The sequence below is a fragment of the Nipponia nippon genome, unplaced genomic scaffold (assembly GCF_047370975.1).
Source record: "Nipponia nippon isolate SJK-2023a ecotype South Korea unplaced genomic scaffold, ASM4737097v1 scaffold_6, whole genome shotgun sequence".
Classification (NCBI taxonomy): domain Eukaryota; kingdom Metazoa; phylum Chordata; class Aves; order Pelecaniformes; family Threskiornithidae; genus Nipponia; species Nipponia nippon.
In genome coordinates, this window is record NW_028262380.1 from 32,161,462 (window position 1) to 32,177,627 (window position 16,166).

General features: G+C 35.4%; 1 protein-coding gene across 1 annotated transcript in view; it reads right to left on the reverse strand.

Annotated features, from left to right (window-relative positions):
* SGCZ (sarcoglycan zeta) overlaps positions 1–16,166 on the reverse strand; it is a 485,172-nt gene that overhangs the window by 66,910 nt on the left and 402,096 nt on the right. The window contains exon 4 of the mRNA XM_087736759.1: positions 5,943–6,030. Within this exon, the coding sequence (XP_087592885.1) occupies positions 5,943–6,030 (88 nt within the window). The remainder of the gene's footprint in view (positions 1–5,942; positions 6,031–16,166) is intronic.

Consider the following 16,166-nt stretch of genomic DNA (forward strand, 5'->3'; position numbering starts at 1 on the left):
TATTGTATGTGAGCTCCTATTACAAAACCTGTTACAGTGCAGATGGTTTGTAAAAAGACTTTCCCAGGGACTAGACAGACAGAAACAGAGGCAACGTCACATTGCACTGTAAATTATGAGAAGGGATGAGACTCAGATTCCAGCTGGACATTTCAACTGTTATGAGCAATATGGCTTGCTTTCTGACTGCCTCTTGGCTCATGGCGCACGCTTTGCCAGGAGGAGACGTAAAGCCATATGGCCTCTCAGGCACTGCTCCGTTGTACCTTCTGCAGTGATTCCTGAAGCTGAAAGAGGTCCTTTAACTCTGCAGTTAAGTACAAGGTAGCTAACCTGTACTTAGAAAGGGCAAGTTATCTCACATTTACCTCCATTTAAAAGATCTGACAATGGATTTGTACCACAGACTAGCAGATGAGCTGTATTTTCACGTCCTGATAAATTGTTTATGTTCCTATACTTGGAAAGAGTGTTTAGCTGGCTATAAAACTTTGGTAAGAAATACTACATTGTATAATATTTTGGTATGTAAGCTATCTAAATATTCTCTGAATCGACAAGTAACTGACTTTAAAACAAGGGAAAACATTAGACAACAGAGTAATTTTCAACAGAAAATTCCATTTATGGTGCAAAAACATCTGAAAAAATGTAAGCGATGCAAGTCATTTAGCACAGAAATTACAGATACTGTGTTCATTTTTTTGGATTAGAAAAGGAAGAGGGAGTGAATTAACTATAAGTTAGAAACCTTTGCTACAATGAGAAGAGCCTGATTAATGATAAAATGCCCCAAAAGAAGATTTTAAGCTACTATATATTCAGTCTGAAGTTCAATATCAAATGCTCCTGTTTGTACATCACTACTGTACCACAGTGGTTACAAGAGCAATTGGTTTAATATGAAAACTAGACTAGCAGAATGTTCAATATATTTTAGATTTTTGAAATTTCAGTGTAGTTTGGGACTACAGATAGGCAAAGCTCCCTGTAAGGGAAAGGAGAAAGGCTTTATTTTACATGTTCCTGGCAATTAAGTTCTGATCCATATTGGCCCAGTTGAAGTGTAGAAGCAGCTAATGAGGGATTGTAAAACATCATCCCTTCTCTCCTCAGCACCCTACTATCGACAGTACAAGAACAATCATGAAGATGAGAGAGGAGTTGAGCCCATTATGTTCTCTTTTCCTACTGTGAGGAAAGAGTATATGTGTATGACTGCCCTGAAACTACCCTCTTCCTGCAACACTTAGGAGAAAAGACCTTACATTTGAGGCTACTATGTATGCAAACAAGATGAAAAAATACAGAAGCATTTCTCATCCATTGTTATTTAAGCATGTTTTTACTTCCATTGCCTTAATAGACACTGAGTTCAAGTTCATAATAATCTTCAATAAGTAACTGTCTAACAATAGATATCAAAGATTTAGAGCCACATGTACACACGCATTGTTACAAGTTCTACCACAAGTAATTCTAAAAGCAAGAATGCTTGAAATCTTGTCTCTTGCTTCAGATCTTCTTTGATGTCTAGACCAAACTACAATAAAATGGATTGAGGTATTCGCAATGGGAACGTCACAAGCAACATTTAGGTAATGAGTTACCTTGATCACCTTGGAAGTGAAGAGGTACCGGGATGTGTTACTTGGTAAGGTATCAGTAGATATAGGCAGAGGTGGCTGGCATATGTGATACAGCTAAGAATGATGAAGGGGACTGTTTCCACTCCCACAAGTTTACATACCTGTAGTTTCTAATGTCCAATAATTTCTGCACAATACCCCATGTACTTCTTGGTAAAACACAGCAAGTAAGCAAGCACATTTTTAAGAAAAAAAAAATTCTTAAATGCATAACAAAGTTTTGTGGTAAATAGATGGAAAGTGTCATCGAGTTTGACAAGTTATTTGAATAGCTATGTCTTTTAGTACTGTTATCAGCCTTTACCAGTGCTGTAATTGAAAATTACACAACTGCCTGCTATTTTAAAAAAGTAATTGCAAAAGTGTGATATAACTTTCATTGGTATTCAAATACTTTTTCTCAATTTACATGGCTGTAGAGATCTGAATGAGTAGAGCTACAGGTTCAGGAGCTCTCTAAAGCTGTGACCTGTAGAGCTCTGGACCTCTATGAGAGTTATGATTCTGTCTTAAAGAGCCCCAAGCTTAGCAAAAATGAAGTGCACACTTATCTGTACGTCATATTCTAAAAAGGTTTCAGATATCCCCAGGGATCTTTATGAATGGAAAAGGGTCAAAATAGCAGAAATACCTGTCAGAAGCAATTATTGCAGCAAGAAAAAAAAAAAGAAAAAACCACCTCATGTAAAAATGAGGAAGCTGGCAAAGTAATAATCAAATCTGAAGATGATGTTATGGTAAGTACACATGTGGGCTTCAAGTGTCTCCTTTCAGCCATATTTAATTTTGATGCCTGGAGCGCTTGTCAGCCTAATGTCCTCCACAAAAACAGGCAGAGGTATATATGATCTGCGCATACTGCATGGACACAACAGAATTCTGGATTGAGGTGAGCAACTGTTGTGTATTTCTAAGATTGGCAGAAAATTAGTAGACTTTTTTACATATTGTTTTACACTACGCAAACATTTACTGACAGAGAGAAAAAGTTGTGTCAAGGTAATTCAGTAAAATCCATAATGCAAAGCGTATTGCTAAGTAAGGTTTGGGAGGGGACAGATGTGATTACTTTTCTTTATCTAGCTTAGATACAAAAATCAACGAACGATCATCTTTACGTCTTTATTCTGTGGATATCCTTTATGTCTGTGCTACATCTGCTCTGTTGGTCTTAAATGGCATATCTAAAAACTGAAGGCTGTGGAGTCCTTTTGGAGATCCAGATACAAACTTTGCAGTTTCCTGGCCATATGTCAGAAATAGACTGAAGCACAAAACAACATTTCTAGCTCAGTTGGTATAGATCCCAACAGAAAGCATCGCTACACCAATGACTTTCTCTCCTTCCAGTTTTCAGGGCCAGTATAAATACATTGTACTTTAATAATGGATGCACCCTTGGTATTGTAAGACCTGGAGCCATGACTTGGTTTTACACTATTTAAACATGTAACCACTGAATCATCCAGTATTCTTAGATATCTTATTTTTTTAATATACTTTTCCTTCACTCCTTCTAGATTAGGATGTGCTCTAAGATGTCTTAATGTTGCACTTTACAGAAATATTTTGTCTTCTATAGTCACTCACAGAACTGAGTACCTGTTATCAAGAGTTTCACTGGAGTTTTTCCCTGTCCCTGGGTGACCATATAGTCTTCTTCCTCCCAGCCCCACCCCCATGTTTTTACACTAATCTGTCTTCCATTAACAGTTTTCATTAGGTGCTCTTAAGGCTTAGTCATGCATGGCACAATTCCAAATACCACAGAAAAATATTTTAGTTGTCCCAAAATTTGACATGACCAATGACAGCAATTTAAACCTCAAAGACAAGAGACCAGCCTCTTTATTGCCTTCTAACATCACTTACGTCCTGTGAAATACAGATAAAATGCCAATGATAGCACATATATAGGAGGTGCATTATCATCCACCTGAATGCATGGGCATCCTTCTTTCTTTTCAGAATGCTCCTGCCATGCACATAAACGTGTAGTCTTTTTATTATTCTTCTTCAACTTTTTGAAGGAGTTAACGAATAGGAACACTTCAAAGTTGTTAAATAGATAATTTTTTCCCCAAAGCATAACAATTTACTTTTTCTGTAGTTTAAAAATATTTCTCCTCAATGCTTTCTCCACTGTTTCTTTTCATCCCTTTCACTGGGCAGCCACACATACAGCTGCTTCAGCATGCAGCACCAGTGAAGGGACAAAGAGTACTTTTGAAGAAGGCAGGGATTTTCCAGAGCATATTTACAGCTAACAGGAAAAAATGTTTTCTGATGTCAGAAAACCTGGTATAGGAAAGTCCCCCTTCCTTCTCTCAGCAGATGTTTCCATGCTTTTAACTACACGAAAATCAAGGATTTGTCTTTATCTGCTCTACCTTGCACAACAAAAATTTTTGGAAGGGAGGGCAGGAATTGACTTTTAGGTGCCTGTTAATTTCTTTCCTTTCCAACAGTAGAATGTTCAGCCTTTTACTGATTGTACTGGTAGTTATGTAAGTAAGAAATATTAAATAATAAATAAGAAGATAAGGAATATTTTAACATGTATTCAATACTGTATGAGCAATTTCTAAAAAATAAAGAAGCAGATTTTTATATGAATATAGGAAATGATATAGCCATTATGAAAAAGGATGATAAAGAATAAGAAATAATGTAAATACAATATTGCAATTTAGCAAACTTCCACTCTCCAGACACTCTGCACCAGCTGCACACCAAGAAGCTTACAGGTGTTCACTCTAATGATGGTAATGTAAGAACACATGTTTTCTTCAGGCCTTTATGTTTTTAAAATATTAACCTCTAGTGTGATGCCCATAAGTAGGTCAGTCTCAATATAATCACACACGTTTTTAGTGCTGGTTCCACTTAGCAGGAACGATGTCAGCAATCAGAATATCATATCTATTTCAGCCAATGTGAATGTTTGCCATGGGCAACTCACCTTTTAGTAATTACTAGCTGAAGTGGAAGGTTTTAATAATACAGTTACTAGATGAAACAGAACTGCGTTCCATAAACGCACTGGGCAAGTACAATATGGCTAGAACAGATGTTAGCTTAATTTTCCTCATCTATATCTGCTAGCAAGTCTGGTTACCTTTGCACATTCATTTGATGTGGTCATTCAGGAAAAATCAGTGCAGGTGGTGTGTCACTCTGTATGCACTTGCCAAAAATTTTTTACAACTTGAAGCCATGGTAGCCAGCCAGTATGAAAGCTCAGTATGGATTACGACTAGAGTTTAACTTAAAACTATTTGTGAGCATATCCTTGGCATACAAGGAAAAGGAGTGGATAAAATACAGCTTAATCCAGAAGTAAGGTGAAAAAAATGAAAAAACGTGGAGTCTAAGGGGTGTCTCCTCAAATTTATATATACATTAGTATCTTACATATATATGTTTGTATATTTTTCATCCCATTTCCAGTCAGTATATATTGTTTTCTAACAGATCTAGAACATTACTTTGTACTGAATTTTTTGGCCAATATTCTTAAAAAGCAATTAATATCTTCAGTACTGTTCTAGTATTGAAAATATAAAAAAAAATACTTCATATTTACTAACACAATAAGTATGATTTGTGCTAAAAACACAGTATAGCATGGTAAACTTAATAAAAGCAGGGAAAAAGACATGAAAAGTGGAACAAATAAGTGCAGGATTTTTTATTTCCATTTCAGTTGGAACTTTGATTTGCTATATTTTATACTTTGCAAAATATCAGACACCATTTTAATGAATGACTGGCAATACGATCACTTTCCATTTAAATTTTGTAGTGACTAGAAAACCATTTGGATTTTTGCTTTGTTCTGTTTTTTTACATTCTGTTATTCTAACTGTTTTCAATACATGCTGATACAAATACATTGCAAGATTAACGGGGACAAACCAATTCCCACTGAAGTAATGGAAGACTGACAGAACTTGTAAGAAAAGAATGGTTATTTTCCCACTGAAATTGTTGCTGAAACAAGTTTTTCTGAGTTGGTTTTTTTTTTTAGTTTGTTTTGTACAGCTGTCTCAAAAATAATCATTTTTCATTAGGCTATGTTTTAACTACTTTGAGGCATTTCTGCTTTCTCTGCCTTCAGCTAATGCTGAATCATGTTCTTATGATCCATTGTATGCCTTGTTTTTTGTCTGAGTACGGTGATGCGATTTTTTTTTTCTGACTATTCAGCAATATTTTATCTTCTATGTTAATTAATGAAACCTACTCATAAAGCTAAACTGATATACATAACAGTCAATAAAGAACACTCACCTACTGTCAGTTGTCCAGTTAACTGTCCCAAGTGATTTCTTGCATTCACTGTTACATTTCTGTCAGACTGTAAGACCAGTGGGCTATCCTGGGAAACATGTATAAGACAATAAATGAGAGAACAAAAAATTGAGGTAGAATATAAGCCAGAACTAAATATAAACATGCATGCTGAGAGGGGAGATGTGTCAAATATAATAGCCTTTTTAATAATTTCATAAAGTATGTAACAAGTCAATTTTTTATATAAAAGAATAACAAGAATACGATTTTAAGCTTAAAACCTTTCTGCATAGAATCCCTGCTTTAAAAATCAGAGTTGAACTTAATTTATATAAATTGGACTTTATTTCCTGAGGATATTACAAACTTACAAATTCAAAAAGCCTTAACACAAAACTGTTTCATTAACCTTTTCAATATATTGCTAACATATACTTTTCTAACTACCTAACCAACACTATACTACATTATTCTATTAATTTGTACAACATATAGTATTTGGATTGCACTAAAACCTTACAAACACAGCCATGCATTTTTTTGAAGGTTAAGGTTATTGTTATTCTCAAAAAGTAAAGAAAGCAAGCACTGGAAGGTAAGGTCATATAACAGACAACCCTGACCCACCACCAATAGTACCTGACACGTAATATTAGTGATCAAGCTGATGCAGCACAAAGACAAACACTATATGATGTTAAATACAGTCTTAACATTTTTGCAGTCAGTTTGCAGCATGACTGCATTGCTATCAGCATCCTACTAGATTTAAGCTTTTGAGGGATGTTTACATATATATGTGTAGGCATATCCTGTGTCCAAAGCCAGCTTACGGAATCTCAGAAATGAAGACACAATTGAATTTTGCTTCTTGAAAAACAAGGAGCCAGATCTACTCCTCCAGGGGAAGGACATGCACAGGAAACAGGAAGAGCTTCAACAGAAAGCCAAGAGAAACCCAGCCTAAAAACCCCAGAGTTTACTGATCATGCTCTCATTAGGGAGAGGTGAGTGCATGAGGGGAGGGAAAATTAGGATGGTGGCTGCTGCTGCAGAGAGGCACTTTCCTCCCTGAAATCACCTGCTACCACACTGTTCTTCCCCTGAAGCTTGCAGTGATACCATGGGTGCATTAATGCTTCTGGCAGTTTGCTAGCACTTACCTATGCTTAGGTAAGTTTATCCAACACCAGTAAGACACCTCACAGAGACAGCTGGGAAAGTGCTTTAGGTAGGAATAACTAAGGGCTTGGAAAATATTTCTGAGAATTATTCTTAGATTCTTCCCTAGGCATCAATTATTGGTCATTCCTGGATTGAGCATATTAGGTTAGATAGACTTCGTGTGTGTGTCACTTAATATATTGCTTCTTCCTATTCTCAAAAGTTTTTTAAGAGAATGAAAGGAGTTAAGGAGCCATATATAAATATTTATTTTTACCTGAATGTTGCATTAGGTTTGCACTTAAATTTTCTATACCTTACAATGCATTCCATTGAATCCAGGGCTTTCCTCTGCAAGAAACACTCTTCCAAGTTGTTTTCACTGTGATTATTAACTTTAAATGATACTCAGCTCCCTAGGAAGTCTGAAATCATTCTGAGCTAATTTCCAAGAGTTCAGGTGAGCTTCATCTCATTGGACCATGCTATGACCTCTCTAACATCCTGCCAATTAGCTCTGCATCACAGACTCTGGTAGATGAAAGTCACTGTTTGGCTTGTCCATCTTTCTAGATAAAAAGCTATAATTATCAGTGAGACACAGTGTTCAGTGTGACTGGTTTGAGCTAAACATGTGATGCAATCAAGGGAGCTTCTGGCAACAAAAGCAGCTGCTAAGGTCCTTTTTCTCAACACTTGATTTGATTTCCACTTTGTTTATGGTCCTTTGAAGATTATTAGTCCAGGCAACTGCTGCCCTGGGAAATGAGGTTGTCCTGATAGACAGCTGTATGGCGAAAGTATATTTTTAAGGACCCCTTTTCACTTTTGCTTTGTCAGTATTTGGAGAAGAGTCTTCTCAGAATAATGTCACCCTTAGCAAGGGAGGGTAATGTCATGCCTGTTTTTGCCTGCTCAGCTAAGGGTTTGGTGACTTACACTTCCAAACACTGTTCATAGTCTGATCTGAAGGTTTCTTTCCTTTCACCTCAGGAAAACTTAGGAATCTTAACAAGATTGTCAGGCTAAAATCTGCCTCTCAGGTTTCTTGTGCTCAGGCTCTAATTGTAAATGAAGACCTTGGGTATCAAATTCTCAAGTACAGGATAATGAAAGATTAGGCAAGCCAAACCTTCTTTCTTCTCCTTTCCTTGTCTTACTTAAAAGATAAAAAGAAGGATGAAGAAGTTAAGAACTTAAATCTATATTCCTTAGTTCCTGGATATCAAATATAGAGCTGCAAGTTTAAATTCTGGACCAAAGAAAACCCAGTGGCAAAACTATCAATTTAAGCAGTCCAGTATTTTGTCTACACTGTTTACCTGCACCTCCATTTTCCACAGGAAGTGCCTAAAGACAGAGGTTCAATGTATTCAAAGGTAGTCTACTCAGAGGAGTTAGCAACTCAGAGAAGACAGCTGAAATGAGTGGAATTATAGATCTGTAAGATGAGTATAAAGTGAGACGAGTGTCAGTCATATGAATATGAATTAACATATATCTACATCATAAAAATGTTGGATAATTTTATCTCTGGGTCACCATATCTGCTACTCTTTTGATGTGAACTTAAGCTTGAATTTAATAGACTTGATAATCCACAAAATGCTTTACATTCACACGTGAGAAGGGAGTTAAAAATATGTCATCACAGTTTTCCTGGAAATTGGAAATTAAAAAAAATGTTTTGATGAATATATAAACACAAAGAATAGAAAAAAAAAAAAAGAAAAAAGAATGATTAAGCTCTCCAAATACTGTGGAAATATTTGGAAGTAAAGAAGATTTGTTCTGAAGTCAGACAAGCCTAGGAACATGCACAGTTATTTTTTTGATATAATTTTCTAGGCTGATGTCGCCCAACAGGTGATAAAGTATATAAAAAAAGATTGTTATATTAGTAAATAATTTTTGTATATTTATTTAATGAAAAAAGCTTTAAGGTTATACCTGACAAAACACACAGACATACATGAAAAAACGGGGCAAAGATCTATTACTTCTGTTGCTGACTTTATAAAGATGTATATCAGATCTTCCATTTAGAGGTGAACATAAAGAGCATATTCCCTTACATGTAATAAAGTAATGTAATGCTATAAAATTAGTTCCATGTATTTCTGTAGCTCAGTTTTATGAATATCAGGAATGGACATGTTCCACATTTAGAATATAATCATATAAATGCAGTGTAAAAGTTATCGTGAACAACTCCAAGGAACACCCTTGAAGAAGTTCTTTATCACCTAATATTATTTCTTGACACCCAGTTAATTTGAATGCATGAGAAAAAGAAATAAAAAGGCAGGTCTCTCTTGCCCATCCCAAACTTTCTACCCCTGGAAAAGGCCATGCCACACTTGCTGTCCCAGTTCCCTGAGTTCAGAAGCTGTTCTTGCAGCCTGAACTTGCGGTATGGGACACGGGAACAGGGAGTTTCCTGAGGTACAGGGAACTTGGACCACTTTTGGATTACCAGTATTATTCAATCTTGGAGCAAAGTAGTCCCTAAAATCCAATACTACAATCTGAAATCTGTATTATGAAAACTTCCTCCATAAAAAGCACATGCAAAAAAATTGTAACTGGAGAGTTGGCCTTTTTCCTCCACCTTTCTGTCATGGAATTTCAGATCTTGTCTTCCTGTTTCTTCATTTTGCCTAGCATACATACAACCATGGTTTCTTTCCCAGTCCTTATAATTCTAACTTAAACTGCAAGAATGTGTGATGAATTAAGCATAGCAGTTAGTGTGCTATATATATTTGCTCTGAGTTTACCTGTATTTGTTAAGCATTTACTGGAATAGTTTCACGTATACTGCAAAGCCAGTGAAAAACCTTTAAGTGGAACAAGTCATACTGTTCATGTGATGATTTTGTAAGTATTCTTCACGCACACCAATGGCAGCTAGTTCCTTAGGGGAAAGTTGCTTTCCTTCAGCTATACTACCCATTTACAGGACAATGACAAGCTTGCTTTGCAAACGTGAAAAAAAACAAAACCAACAAAGAATTTCAGATAGTGAGATTATGTCAGTTTTATTTTTTCTGGAAATGATTTCTGAACTTAGTTATCTTAATAGGGAACATTTTTCAGCTGTGCAAAATAAAATACTGAATCTTATGTCTTGAAAAGGTCTATTTTTTTTTAAGCTAAAGCTTTTAAATGAAAACATCTGAGGCAACAGATTTTATTTGGGGAACACAACTTTCTGTGGTTTTCCCCAATCCTTAATGATTTACACATATCAGAGTAAGAACATTTCACCTCAAATATAATTTCTCTTGATTTAAATTCTGTACTGAAGTATAATCCTTTATATCTGATGCATGACACATTGACACAGAAGTGTGTTTGATGTTACTAATTCGTTAGTAATTTCTTAAAAAAACAGATATAATTTTATATGAAGCATCACAGGCTATATATGCACCTTCTCATTAACAGAACACTTGAACTTTTTATTTCTGCACTGCTATGTAAATGTGGTCTTCAGAAAAGAGGTAGTAAAGGATTTGTGATGCCATTTCAAAAATTATACTGTAGATAACAAAAAAGCAACATAGTAAGGACATTCTTACAGTTACATAGAGCTTTTAATAATAACAATATGCTAATAGCTAAAATATTGTAGAGGGATGCTCTCAGGGCCCTGAGAGCACCACCAGCCCTTACTGGCTCTGCCCAGCCTCCCTGGGGCCTTCCCCAACCCTGCAGGGGCCCATTTCAGTCGCTGGACTGAACCCATTTGAACCCCTCCTGGCAGGGTTGTCCTTCTTGGCTCTCCCCTCCCCTTAGGGATCAGTCAGCCCTCGTTGCTCCCTGACAGATATGAGGACCTCAAGAAGTAGTTGATGCTCATGATACTGTATGAGATGACTCCTGTTATAAGCCCTGAAATGTTACAACTTCAAGATTTTCAGTAGTGTATTAAAGGCAAACCAGATGATGTTACTATAGTCACTTCTTATCTGAAACAGGTTTGCAGCCTGGATTCATAAAGGGAAAAATAAACAAATGAATTTAGGGGATATTTTCAAAAAGCTTTCTTGAATCTGATGCCAGTTATAAATATAATGAAAATTTTGGGGGAAAAAAAAAAGTTGTTTTTTTTTTTTCTTTTGGAGTAAGGATCACAGTGCAGTACTAATAAATATCAACTTTTATTTTAGAATTAGATGAGCGGATTACTTTAAGTATATGAAAGACTGATAGATTGCTTTATGAAGTCATTTTACTAAAAAATATTCTGCATGAGCAATCATAGCAAAACTCTAATTTTTTACAGATGATTCCATTTTTTTAACATTTTGGACAAATTTTATGCCTTTTGCACAACATTCAAATAGGCAATCCCAACTAATTAGCTCAGTTTTGAAGACTATTTCCAAAATTCACCCTTTAAATTAGAAACAGTTTAAATGGAGCAATTTAATTCCAGTTAGTTTAATACAACACTAGTTTACTCTAGGTAAAATGGTACACTGTATAATTAAATATAATCCCAGCATAATTAAATATAATCCCAGACTTATGTTCAGAACACAGTTAATTATGATAACACCACCCACTTTGACACTCTTAGGAATAGTAGCAGTATGTATACCATAGCTTATAGTGCAAGCAGTAGCTCTTATGATATGATTCCTGTGCTTCGGCAAGCACACCACTTCAGGTTTCTGGACCTCCACACAGTGTCATATAGATGTATAAAGTAATGCAATAAGTGGGCAGGATTCTAGATCTGCCAACTCTATCTGTTCGCAGTTTGTGAGAGGATGTGAGGTTATATACTACTTTGTTATTTGAGCCCATCGCCAGCATGGGCAGCTAATATAGTTATGGCGGGACATTTCCTTACAGGGCTCTTTTAACAAACTTACTCTGATAAAGTGACTAACCTTTCTTAACTACTGACTCAGAATGACTATTGTATTTCCAAGGTACTTTTGCATTAAAAAAAAAAAAAAAAAAAAATCTGTGTTAGACTTCGGTTTGCTGAGAAACTCACCATGGCATTCCCCATATCCAACCACACAGTGACTGTGCATTGCAAGACTTAAACAAAGTCAGGGAACATGTTTCCCCACTGCTTCATAACACCACAGTTTCTCTACTGCTTTAGAGCCAATGACCCAGACAGAAGCACCAACAGTGTATGAGTTATTTGACCACACCATAGCAAAAAAATGGGAACTGAAAGAAACAGAAAATATTCAGTCTTCTGGTCAGTCCAGCAGCCCAAGGGAGTCAAAAAGCAACTGAGTAGTTTTGAAATAACTACATGGACAACTGCAGCTCAGGCAGATGAGGGATAACAAGCATGAAGACTGCCTTGGAGGAATTAAGTGCAAAAAGTTTGGAAGGAGAATATGAAGGACACTGTGTCAGTCAAGAAGGGTAGAAAGCAGAGCAAAGAAGCTGTGAGGGGATGGAGAGAGCGTTCCTTAGCTGTTTACCCATTGTCCAGAACCAGAACATCAGCATGTTTCTTAGCAGCCTTCCTTGAAAATGGGGAGGTAATAATGGAGGTGGAAGAAAAAGCTCCAGGGACTAAGAAAACACTCATCCGTAAGGCTAGGAGTCTCAGAGCCAAACTTTCTATCATTAACTTTATTCTTAGCATTAAACTAACATGAAGCAACTTGAATAAGGAAAGATTTGGAAAAAATAGACCTACAAATGCCAGCAATTGCTGAGCTCTTGAGTACTTAAAAATGTTGAAGTCTGTTAAAACCGTCCAAAGCTTGGAAGAGCATGGGACTGTCAAAATACAAATTAAAGAAAAATATGCTTCATCAGAATATTCCAAATATATTCTTTCCAAGAATATTTCCAATATTCTCATTTATCAATATTTACCAATATTTAATATTTCCAAGAATATTACCAAGAATCTTCCCAAGGTGTCAGGACAGTAGGGTCCCCAACATAGGGGTACTTCAAATAGGGAGAAGTGAATAATTTATTGTCCAAGTTATTCCTGGACAATTCTGAGATGAGAAGAGTTAATATAAGTATTGATCCAATTAAATTAGATACTTTACCTATTTTCTGTATTCCTGCATTCCTAAAATAAAGTTTCATATTAGATTTTAGTTTTCGTCGTTCCTGACCAATTGTCCTTTCTAACCTGAGAGTCACAATTTAATCCCTAATAATTAGACTCAGAATGAGGAAGCTGATTGCAAAATCACAATAAACATCTTTGGACTTTTGCTTTAAGGAAACATTCCAGATATCTTAAAAGTTTGATCAAATGTTATTGAAAATCAGTAATTTTTTCACACCAGTTTTGCACATTAGGAAGGTTTGGAAAAGTATTCAAGTAAACTATTAGGTAAATGCATTTCATTTGTCCATGACAAGACCGATTTACATATAATTATCATCAAATGCAAGCAGAAAAAAATAATTAACCAACTTTTTTATATAAGACACCGGTAAAATGAGTAGCAGATTTGACTTTATGTCAAAACTGATTTGGTAAAAATACTCCAAATATTGATGTAAGCCACATTTTCAGCAAGATACAAAATCTATTTTTCCAAATTAAGGCGGGACAAATACCTCACTTAATTGACTCACCAAAGAAATGAACAGCTGTGGAAGACAGATAAACAAAGCACAAGGAAATAGTTTGGAAAAAAAAAAAATACACCCTAGTGGATACTGAAAGAAATATCATACTTTCGGGTATTGACAAGGTTCAAGAAACTTTCTAGATACTTTCTAGATAATTCTTGTTCATCGAAGGATGTTATCTCAGTTCCCAACCTCTGCTCCATTTCCATGTCAGCCACCTTGTATACTAAAGGCAATCACAGATACCATCCAGCTTCATGATACAGCATATCTGAATCCAAACTTGATTATATCTACCAAAGTAATATAGGTGTAGCCAACAAGAATCATACACAGCACTCCAGAGGGCCACATGCACTGATAAAGCTGCGCAGTGATCATGGCTATAACCTCCAGATTGTTTTGCTTCCTCGTATAATGCACCAAGAAATTTTTATTACAGCAGAATTCAGTCATGCATAGAAAAACTTAGTGATAAAATAGATATTTAAATAGCAGACAAAAAACATGACTTTTCTGGAATTGATTTAAACATAAGATAAAATTTCAAATGGAGTTTAGATATAAACATCCCAAGTAAAAATAAAACAAGACTACAAATGTACTTGGAGGAAGCTTGTTAAACGCCCAAAGCTCACTCCTTAGTCATTAAACTTGTGACACAGCAAGTAAAATTGTATATTACTGAGCTGCAAAGCTCCCAGAAAACTTTAATTAGGAAAAATGTGGAAAACCAATGCAAGTCTTAAAATCTGAAGCCAAAATATTAAGGATGGAATCACTGTACTTCACTCCTTTCAAACCATCATTTCTTGCAGTGAGGGTATATCAGTTACTGAATGGACTTTTGCCATTAAAGTTAAGTCCAGCAGTAATATAACAGTCCATTATGCTATTTCAAATCTTGGAAAGCAGTCTTTCAGTTCCTCTTTGTGTGCAGGTGCTAACACCATGATATACCATTACACTGAAACAAGAGTGTGTTTCTCATGTCTTTTTAAATTAAAGTGCTAAAACTTGAAATATAGCAGCAATTAACTCCAGGAAGAGGTTGAAGGCATTACAGGAAAATTTATACAAATCAAAGTATATTCACACATTTAAAAATATTTTCCTACCATTCCCTATTGAGGGATCATATCTCTACAGAATCTGAATTACATTTATTTTACACTCACTAGCTGAGAGAAAAAAAAAAACAAACAACCAAACCAACATGCTGTAGTCAGTGATCTGATAACCTGGATATATGTAAACCTTTTCCCAGATTCCTAGTTCCTGATATGTCTATGACAGAGAAAAGTGTGTCAACCCCTACTCACTTGATGTATAACAGGAAATATACATCAGGTTTACATATTGATAAATGAAAAAATGATAAAATGAAAAAATAGCCAAAATAAACTTATTCCATTATATTTACCTAATCCTATGGAAAATCTGACATAAAAGTTCTGAAAAATGTGAACTCTCCAGCAGATCAATAGGTTCTGGGTTCCAGTTTTGTGGTGCCTTGCAGACATCCAGCAAAGGACCATATAGAAATAATATTTCCATCACCAGTTTTTATTTCACTATGATTTCTATGACAGAACTTTTCAAATTCTAAAGCTGGAGAAGGATAAACAAATTCTAAAGGAAGGTTAAGGTACAAAATAGAATTTCAGAAATACATAAATTGTAGCAGAAATCTGGAATTAATAATATAGCTCGGACAAAGCAGCAAAGACTTGCTATTAATAAACAATATTTAAAAGTCTATTTGCTGCATATTAAAATGAATATTGCAAAGAAAAATATAAGACACAAAAGTAAGGCAAGACTAGTCATTAATTTTAAACATGTTTAGTTACAAAGTTTATTTTAGGTGAATATTAAACTTATTCTTTTATAGAAAATTAAGATTGTGGCAACCTATATGATTAAATGATGCCACTAGTAGTAGCAGCGGCTTCAATAGCAGAAGTCAGAAATGGTTATCTGTATTTTTTGTCTCTTCACCTAGGTATCTTAGTTTTTACAATGCTGTTATTTCCTGGTAAGCCTTCCTTCAAGAAGAATCACTCACTGCTGGTTCCTAATTACCTTGGCAATGTTTTCTGCATTGCTAGTTCTCTCTACTATTACTGTATTAAATAACCAGAAGCACACATATCTCAAATGAACTCTGAAACACCCTACTGAAAAGAAGGGATATTATTATTGTTACTTTACTGAGCCTTCCCCTGTATGCACCCATTTCTTATTATATCAATTGTTAGATGCTTTCAGGCTACATTATTGCACTTGCTTGATGCAAGCACTATCAATTCCATGGATGTTTATCATGAGGTATGAGGCTTTGATCAAGTCATCAAAAAGAATGAGAATAAGAATAGCAATTACAGGAATTACAGATAATCCACTGATTCTCTTTAGTAATGCCTATTACGAAAAGTATACTTCTTTAAATTTTCAGAAAACATCTTG